This window comes from Ursus maritimus, unplaced genomic scaffold (assembly GCF_017311325.1).
Source record: "Ursus maritimus isolate PB19 unplaced genomic scaffold, ASM1731132v1 scaffold_23, whole genome shotgun sequence".
NCBI classification, from domain to species: Eukaryota; Metazoa; Chordata; class Mammalia; order Carnivora; family Ursidae; genus Ursus; species Ursus maritimus.
In genome coordinates, this window is record NW_024424786.1 from 32,312,941 (window position 1) to 32,323,266 (window position 10,326).

Genomic DNA, 10,326 nt, shown 5'->3' on the forward strand with positions numbered 1-10,326 from the left:
CAAGAGTGGGAGGCTTAGCTCACGGAGGAAACCAGGTGCCCCTTAAGCTTTCTTGCTTTAGATGAACTTGACAGTTTTTAGGAGAACTACTCAGACATTGTATATAAAAACCTTTGTTGAGGAATTGTCTGATATTTTCGTCAGGATTGGACTGGCGTTATGGGTTATTCGGAGAATGGTCATACAGGCAAAGTGCCATTTGCATCACATCATGCCGGTGAGTACATAGTTTCAATGTGACTTATCACCACTGACGTTAACCTTGATCACCTGGTTGAGGTAGTGTCTGCCATGTTTCTCCTCTGTATATTTGCTTCCCTTGCCCCATTCCGCAGTGTGCCATTTGGAAGGAACTCGCTTGTGTACAGTCCACAAATGAGGGACTGGGTGCATTAGGAATGCTTTTTTATGGGACATGTATCTATTATCCCCTATTTAGTAGTTATTTATTTAAATGTCTAGATCATTATGAACTTGTGGATTTTTTGTACTATGAGTTATATTTCAACTCAGTGTCATTTGTTTTGTTGCTCAAACGTTTTCCAAATTTTGGCACTGGAGGATCTTTCCATGGCTTTTGTGTCCCTTTGGCATATTCTCATCAAAGTGTCAGTGTACTTGTGTGTGTGTATGTGTGTGTGCGTGTGTGTGTGTATGTATTAGTACTTCTTTACCTTTCAGCATTACACGATGTTCAAGTTTATCTTGTATATTCCCTGCCCCAGACCTATAATCAGCCGTGTCTTTAAGAAATCCTAAATCATTTGCTTGGATAATGGTATCAGGAACTAAGTCCTGGCCATTAGATCACTAGCTAATCACCGTTGTTATATTCCAGTCAAAAGACATCATTTATCCCCTAATCAACACCTTTAATTGCAAGAAGAGATCACCTTTCTTCCCATAATCTAACAGTACTGAAGATTTAGTTCTTTATCACATCTAGCTTATGTGTCTTTCTTTCTTTCTTTTTTTTTTTTTTAAGATTTTCTTTATTTGAGAGGGAGAGAGATTGAGAGAAGGAGTGGGAGGAGCACAGAGAGAGAATCAAACTCCCTGCAGGGAAGGGAAACCTTTGCAGGACTTGATCCCAGGACCCTGGGATCATGACCTGAGAGGAAGCCAGCTGCCTAACCAAATGAGCATCCCAGGTGCCCTAGTTCATGTGTCTTAATTAAAAGGAAAGGGACACTTTAGGGAATGACCTTCCCCAGACTCCTATATTTTGCATCATGCATGTTTAAATACTCCTGCAGGAAAGGCAAAAGAGAAGCATTTCCCAGTCAAAATTACATGTGAGGGTGGATTTCAGAACATTTGGGATGCATCCAGGACCAACTTCGTCTTCTGGCATGCAGGCGAGAACCTGAGCCTCAGTGGCATTAAAAGGCATCAGACAGAAATTTAGAAGCACTTTTTAAAAAAATTCTCATTTGAGCAAATAGTGGCCGAATTACCTTGGGAAGAAACGAGGACTACTGAACATCCTACCCTTTGCATAAGCTCTTATCAGAACTGGTAAGATTTGTGTAGGTGATTAACATAACTGTATTTTATACTCAGAGAAAAGTAATCTGATCAGTGCCACAGTGTGCATCTAACACAGAAAAGGCCTTTGTGAAAGGATAGGAAGTTTAGGGAATTTTCTAGAAGTGTTTTACAATCTAAAATGAGAAGACAGAATAAAAGATATGCACAGCAGCTCCTGGTGGAGAGAGAAGCAAATAGAAATAGCATCTATTTGAGTGTTCCAAGAAATGTTCCATGGAGATGATGATTTTACTTTGGATGGAGTAGGCTTCCCTTTTCAGTGGTAAATGTGTATTTAATAGGACCAAAAATATTGAATCATAACAATAGGAAATTCTCTTAATTCTTTCATTCACTCTCTAAATACTTATTATTAAATATGTACTTTTTCTACATGCTTAAACTCAAAAGTGAACAGATAAAGATTACCTTCCTTATGTTGCTTCATTCCAACATATGCCACTCATATCTATTAATCTACGAATGTTACTCTGTCTCAGTTTATAACTCTGTCAGGTAGTTAGAGAGACGGTAGATGATAGATAGATGATAGATTGGTATGTAGATGCATGGATGGATGGATAGATAACTTTTTATAATACATAACTGTTAGAATTCATCCTGTTTTCACCCCTGTCTGCTGAAGAGTTGGACTAAGGGCATATTTGGCGAACTCCTAAGAATGCAGGGGAACCTGTATGATTGGCAGTGTGGTTGGGGCATGATGTGGTAATGACCCTTGACCCAGAACTGACTCTATAGCTGACTCACCCTCTCACCCAGATATTTAAATCTTACTCTGGCCCTGGGAATCTTGCTGTTTCTGCAGCCTATGTCAGAAGACAGTTGTTATCATTCAGTAATATGCCAATGCAACTAATAAACCATCTACTAAGAGAAGGTTACTAAAAGCTTTATTTTTAATGCAGCATCATTATGCCATATTTTCAATTGTAAAAGGGAATATTTTAAAAGGTAAGTCATCCACCTAACTTTGATTCCAAGAATGTGATTTCTCCCCCCTGAGGCCACAAATATTCTGCTATCTCTGTAGTCTCTTAAATACAATTGATATGAGTCCATGTGTGTGTGAGATACATATTATTTTTCTGCAGTTAATGAAAATATTACCATCCTCTGCATTGAGTCCTGAACTCTAACACTTTTCAACTTATTTTAGCAACCATTGCCTACATACCCACTTACTTTTTATTCATGATTGCATAAATACCATCCCTGATTCGATTCGTTTCCTTTCTGATCAACATTGGAGTGGTTTCTTACCCTTTGCCAGCTTGGAAAGGACTGCTGTGATAATCTTTGTGCCTGGGAGTGACATCCCTTGCAGCCAGTGGAAACACCAGACCTATGTCTTTGTGCCATTGAAGTGACATCAATGTTGAAAATCACTCCCCAAGACAATTCACCCCCTTAAACTCCTACCAAAGATATGTGGGATCAATTGTTTCAAACATCATTTTCATAATGTTTGTTAAGAGGCATTTATCAAAAAGGTCACTATATTAATCTCATAGGTGAAAGGATATATAATTGGAATTTAAATTTGAATGTATTTTTCTATGAATGAAATTCTATTTCGACATTATTTTTTAATAGGAAGAGTTTCTATTGCACACAGCTCTTTTTCAATTTTAATTTGCACTGCGTTATTTTTAAAGATCGTGTTTATTAATTTAGAGAGAAAGAGAGAGAGTGTGAGCAGGGCTAGAGGCAGAGAGAGAGGCAGAGACAGAATCCCGAGCAGGCTCCTTACTCTGTGTGGAGCGAAGCATGGGGCCAGGTGCCACAGTCCTGAGATCAAGGCTGAGTGGAATCAAGAGTCCTATGCTTAACACACTGATCCACTCATGAGCCCTATCCATTGTGTTTTCGAGATTGATCTCTGAGATCCATTTATATTTGAGAAAATTATGCTGTCGTGTGGAATATATGTTGTAATGTCCTTAAATGACTTGATACTTATGCATTTAATTGTGCTACTATTTGGAAAATATATGTGATGAGGACAGAAAAGATTATTCTACTGTTTGTTATATATAAATAAATATAAGTTTCCTTTCTATTTCTATCTTCCCATACTGAAGTCAGGGTATAGGACACTCAAAACAGATTCCAACAATTCTATTGTAAAGATTAAGCCATGTCTTAGAGCTTCCTTAGCATATTTTCTAAATCCCTGGTGCAAAAAATAACATAATATTTGAAAGAATATTTTGATTTATGAAAAATGTTCTGTATCTATCCTTTATTTTATTCCCAGTCTCTCCTTGTCTCTTAGGAAAATATGCTGAAAGACCCATTAGAATACTGAACAAGGCGAAGAACTTAAATTTGGACAACATAATATAATCTAAAATGTACAAGGTTTTATGATGGAAGATGATTTTAGAACTCTAAGCAACTAGAAATTATCGAGAGTAAAGTAACAGGAAGTAAACATCGTCACGGAAACAGATTAAAATAAATTTCACGATGGACTGGACCAATTGACCGAATGCTCACTGCTAAAATATTGTCTGTTTCCTGTCCTGTCTGTCTGTCTCTCTCTCTCTCTTAGGTTTCATTAAGAAAAACACTATCAATTCTTTCTACATCACTCCTTAATGCTCAGAATATTTACTAGTAGATACTTTATAAATGAACTACCAAGGTCAAAGAGTGTGAAAGCACATTATGTAAATCATGCAAGAGTTTTCTCCATTTTGCAACGTTCTACCCTAATAGTTCCTTCATGTAAACTAAGGAAAGACATTCAGCTCAGAAAGATATTTTCTCATACCAAATTCACTAAATTAATGTTTATAATGCCTGAAGAATCAGGTATCTTTCATTATTGACACATTTCCTTCCTTCCATAAGCAATTACATGAATAGACTCTGAATAAAAATAATGATTTCCACTTTATTCAGAATAAAACAACAGAGAAAGTAAGATATGACACACTGGTAAGTGGCACGTCCATGATCGAGAATATGGATTTGACTTCCAAATGAAGTATTCATTTCATAATATTTCTTTCTTTACAGAATAATTATTTCTAACCAGTGCTTTCTCCACTTTGCCTGAAATAATGCAGCAAAATCACAGCGTAACTGAGTTCATACTGTTAGGATTGACCCAAGATGCTATGAAACAGAAAATGGTATTTGTAATCTTCTTCGTTTTTTATGTGGGAACCGTGGTAGGGAATTTGCTTATTATTGTGACCATCAAGTCCAGCCAGACACTTGGGAGCCCCATGTACTTTTTCCTATTTTATTTGTCCCTTGCTGATTCCTGCTTTTCAACTTCCATAGCCCCTAGACTAATTGTGGATTCGCTCTCTGCAAGAAAAATCATATCTTACAATGAGTGCGTGACTCAAGTCTTTGCCCTACATTTCTTTGGCTGCATGGAGATCTTTGTGCTCATCCACATGGCTCTTGATCGCTATGTGGCCATCTGTAAGCCTTTACGTTACCCAACCATCATGAGAAGGCAGGTCTGCACCATCCTGATTGTTCTTGCATGGGTAGGGTCTTTTATTCATTCTATAGCCCAGATTATCTTGGCCTTGAGATTGCCTTTCTGTGGACCCAATTTAATTGATCATTACTGCTGTGATTTGCAACCCTTACTGAAACTTGCTTGCATGGACACATACGTGATCAACCTACTGTTGGTGTCTAACAGTGGGGCCATTTGCTTAAGCAGTTTAGTGATTCTGATGATCTCATACTTTGTCATCTTGCATTCCCTACGAAACCACAGTGCAGAAGGGAGGAAAAAAGCTCTCTCTACTTGCACTTCTCACATTATAGTAGTAATCTTAACCTTTGTCCCATGTATATTCATATATGCACGCCCCCCAACCACTTTCCCCATGGACAAGATGGTGACTGTATTTTATACTGTTGGGACCCCTTTTCTCAACCCTCTAATCTACACATTGAGGAATGCAGAAGTGAAAAATGCCATGAGGAAGCTCTGGTGTATCAAAATTACCTCAGAAAGCAAATGATGAATTGAAGGCTTTGTCTGACTACTTAATCTCTACAGATCTCAAATATGATAACATATACACTGACTTGCCCAATGGACTCCAATATAATGCAACTGATTTCCTTATTTTTTTCTGTACTCTGCCCGCAAACTAGAAGCTTCCCTCCTAATGCCAGCCTGGTTCTTTCTTTTCCTGAGGGCTCAATTCTGACATTGCTGATTATGAAATAGTCCTCAATCTCAGTCTACGCTCTGGTTTGATAAGGAGAAAGATATTTATACAATCACAACTGTTCAAACTGTGAGCATCCATAAATAAAGATTAGCCTGTTCTCCATGACTTGTGATTACGTCTATAGCACATTTCAAGTAAGGTATCCTGCTGCTCTCTTTAGACTTTCAGAGCAAAGGAACCACCTTGGGTGTTAAGAAATTCTTTTCATGCTATTGTTGGGTTATCTTTAGAAAGTTCCATGCAAGTGATTTAAAGGCTAAAAGGAGATACACACACACACACACACACACACATAATTTTTTTTTAAAGATTTTATTTATTTATTTGACAGAGATAGAGACAGCCAGCGAGAGAGGGAACACAGGCAGGGGGAGTGGGAGAGGAAGAAGCAGGCTCATAGCGGAGGAGCCTGATGTGGGGCTCGATCCCATAACGCCGGGATCACGCCCTGAGCCAAAGGCAGATGCTTAATCGCTGTGCCACCCAGGTGCCCCCCAGACACATAATTTTTATCTTAAGAAAATTTTCTTTTTTCCTTTGACTATTAAGATAATCAAGGCATTATTTATGGGTTTTCTAAATGTAGTATTATAAAGTCCTGGAGATATATCAGCCAAATTTGATGATTAGTATATAGGAGCTACAACAAGAGACTTCTGCAACACTAAGGGGGAAAGAAGTAAAGTAATGTACATTGTCAAGACCAAATAAGAATTTAAGTTCACCATAGATAAAATGTAGTTTCTGAGATTAAAGTACAGAAAGGTAGAACCTAGTATGAAGGAAACCAATGTATATTATTTCATTTAAAATAAGGCTGTATCAATGGAATAAATGAAAATACCAGAGGTATTCATAGATACTCACTTGACTTGTCTCTAGTTTATGAAATTAGAGAGATCTTACTTTTACAGCAGAAAGCCATGTTGCTTCTGTTTGCTCTTTCCTATTAAAGGGGTAGTGTGGATTCTCACACTTGGAGTTACCAACAGAATTTTTTTTTTTTTTAAGATTTTATTTATTTATTTGACAGAGAGAGAGACAGCCAGAGAGAGAGGGAACACAGGCAGGGAGAGTGGGGGGAGGAAGAAGCAGGCTCCCAAGGCAGTAGCCTGATATGGGGCTCGATCCCAGGACTCTGGGATCACGCCTTGAGCTGAAGATGGATGCTTAAGGACTGAGCCACCCAGGCACCCCTACCAACAGAATTTTAATGTTCATGGCGTGTGGAGCATATTATTATCTATACATTGAATATGTGCATGCCAGGGACTATATCATGAAATTTTATAATTCATTGATTTCAGAATGTACAAAAATACTAATTCAAAGGTATACGTGACCCCTGATGTTTACATCAGCAATAAATAGCAGTTAAATTGGTGCTGGGGATTAAAGAGTACAATTGTGTTGAGCATTGGGTGTGGTATATAAGTGTGAATCACTAAATTGTACACCTGGAACTCATATTACAAAGTATGTTAATTAACTGGAAATTAAATACAAACTTTGAAAAAATTAAATACAAGAAATTCATTGATTTCAGTGTATTCCAGTGTACCATATCATCAGTAATTGTTAGAGGATTCCATTTCATTTTTAATGATGTTCCCCATTATTTACCTGGAAAACCTTTTCGATAGCAATATTTTCCTCCTGTGAAAGATTATTTTCAACTAAATTCACTAAAATGTCATGTTTCCAGTGTTATCACTACTTTGTTTTTGCTTTTGGGGATGTTATGAAGATAGTGACTACACTAGTGTCCCAAAGTTGGCATGTTGACGTACAAAAATTATATATATATTTCAGTTGTACAACTTGGTTTTTTCATATACATATAATGTGAAAGGATCACCACAAACTAAGAAATTAGCACATCTATCTTCTCTGTATAGTTACTATTGTGTGTGTGTGTGTGTGTGTGTGTGTGTGAGAAGAATTAAAGATCTATCTTTTTGCAATTTCAGGTATACATTATGGTGTTGTTAACTATAGTGGCCATGCTATATATTAGATCTCTAGAACTTATTCATTCTACGTAACTAAAACCTTGCACTCTTGGACCAACATGTCTCCATTTCCTCCAATCCCTGGCCCCTGGTAACCACCATTCTACTTTTAGCTTCTATGAATTGAACTATTATCATTCCATGTATAAGTAAAAATATGCAGTATTTCTCTTTCTATGTCTTGCTTATTTCACTTAACATCAAGTCCTCCAGCTCCATCCATGTTATTGCAAATAGCAGAATTCCCCATTTTTAAAGTCTGAATAGTATAGGACTCGCATTTTCTATATTGATTCATCAGTTAGGGATGAGATTGTATCCATACCTTGACTACTGTGAATATGATGCAATGAACCTGGGAATGCAGATAACACTCCACAATCATGATTTCAGGTCCTTTGGACATATACCCAACAGTAAGACTGATGGGTGGTAGTTCTACTTTTAATGTTTTTGAGGAACCTCTATACTCTTTTGCATAATGACTGTACCAGTTTACAAACCCATCAGGAGTGAACATGGGATCCCTTTTCTCCACATCCTCGCAAACATTTTTTATCTCTTGTCTTCTTGATAATAGTCATTCTAACAGAGGTGAAGTGATATCTCATTACAATATTGATTTGTATTTCCCTGATGATGAGTGCTGTTGAGTACCTTTTGATATATGTGTTGGCATTTGTATGTCTTTGGAAGATGTCTATTCAGTCCCTCTGCCTATTTTGTAATCAGAGGAGATGAAGGAAATCTCCATAGCTTCTGCTCAATTTTCCTGGTAACCTGAAACTGCTCTAAAAAAATAGAGACTATTATTTAAGATGCTGTTAAGAAGAAGAGAAAACGGAATATTAGGCAAAAACCATCTACCCAATGAGCTCAGAAGCATATAGAAAAGAAGTAAAATTAGTTGCAAAGGGGACAAAAATGTATACTACTGTAAGATGAACTTATTCCCCAAATGTAACAATTACATTAAATGCAAATGCACTGCACTTGAAAGGCAGATGTTGGCAGGATAGACAGATAAACTTCAGCAAAGAAAAATAAAGGACTAATAACACTTACATCATCAATATAATAAATCCCAGAACAAAGAGACCATGCACTATGAGTAAATGCTGTGATTCAATTTGCATGAAGTCATAGAAGAGACAACACTAAAACAGAGTAATGCAAATCAGGACAATAGTTGCATTGGAGGGAATTAACTCTGGGTTAATGAACGTATTCCAGATCTTGAATTTATTAACGGATATGTGAGTATATACACTTGTCAAAACTCATCAAGCCATATACATTAAAGGACTGCATTTCATTATATGTAAAATTTATCTCAGAAAAAAGAATTGCATACCAAAAAAAAAAACTTACTAATATATCAAAGCCCCTCCCTAAAATCCCAAACAAATCTAGTGATCATTTCCAGAAAAAAAAATAACAGTGACTATCATTAGGATTTTCTTTCCCGTGAGTGGAAGATGTCCAGATATTTTATTGGAAATGAGTACACCATAATGACTGGATTAACGTGCCAAATTTATGTCTCACATTCATGATGAAAAGTAAGTCTTCTGGAACCCCAGGGGGGCTAAGGAGATCTTAACTTCCAAATCCATTCTAACATTCCAATCTCCCTATGCTTTTTCTCTCCCTTTCCATTAAACCAAGTCAGGTCTTGTATTTCTAATTACCCTACTGTGGGCCACCATTTGTTCATTCTTTAACCACCAAAGAGCAAAACTGTTAGCTTTTCTTCAGTCTCCCAGCTACAACACTAAATAAAGAATCTCTGCTTAGTGAACCCATACCAAGAAACTTGGCTTGATTGAATTATATGCTTCTTCCATGATTACCATATTTCTGTTTTTATAACCTAGGAAACTGAGGTAGTTATTTTGGAGTGTAGTGTGTTCCTCAAGGGTCACACTTGGTACCTCACCTTTAGGGGTCTGCTGGGAATCATGTCTAGTTATAGGTCTAGGAGCAAAAAGGTGGTGGAAGAGGGTGCTGATGGGAATCAGCCCTACACCGCAGTGTTTTCTCTATATTTTATTGACTTAATTCACCTTCCTTAATTCTTTTATTTTTTATTCAGTATTAATCATACACTAGACGTTGTTTGACACATAGAAACTATTATTAGCTGTAAGGCAAGAACTTTATAGAGTATAAATGTATATTACAAAATAGAATTTCCTTTGTGAATATTTTTCCTACTGTGTAGATTGCCTTTCAATGTACTGCTTCCTTTTCTTTGCAGAATTCTTTGGTTTTATGTAGACCCATGTGTTCCTTTTAGGTTTTGTTGCCTGCTTTTTTTTTTTTTTTCCTTTTGAATCCAAGAAATACTCTGTAAGAGTAAAGTCAAAAATCTTTCCCTCTCTGTTTTTTTCTGGGAGATTTGTTTTATTAGGTCTTATGTGTAAGTCTTTGATTCACTCCAAGTTAGTTTTGTGATTACTGTGAGATGGGTGTCTTCGTTCGTTCTTTTTCATATGGATATCCAGTTTTCTCTAAACCATTTATTGAAGATACTATTCTTTCCC

General features: G+C 36.9%; 1 protein-coding gene across 1 annotated transcript; it reads left to right on the forward strand.

The window, feature by feature from the left end:
* Positions 1-4,622: 4,622 nt before the first annotated feature.
* Positions 4,623-5,552, forward strand: LOC103672242 (olfactory receptor 4C11-like). The gene has a single exon (XM_008700910.1). It carries the CDS (start codon positions 4,623-4,625, stop codon positions 5,550-5,552), a length of 930 nt encoding a protein of 309 aa, XP_008699132.1.
* The last annotated feature ends 4,774 nt before the right edge of the window (positions 5,553-10,326 follow it).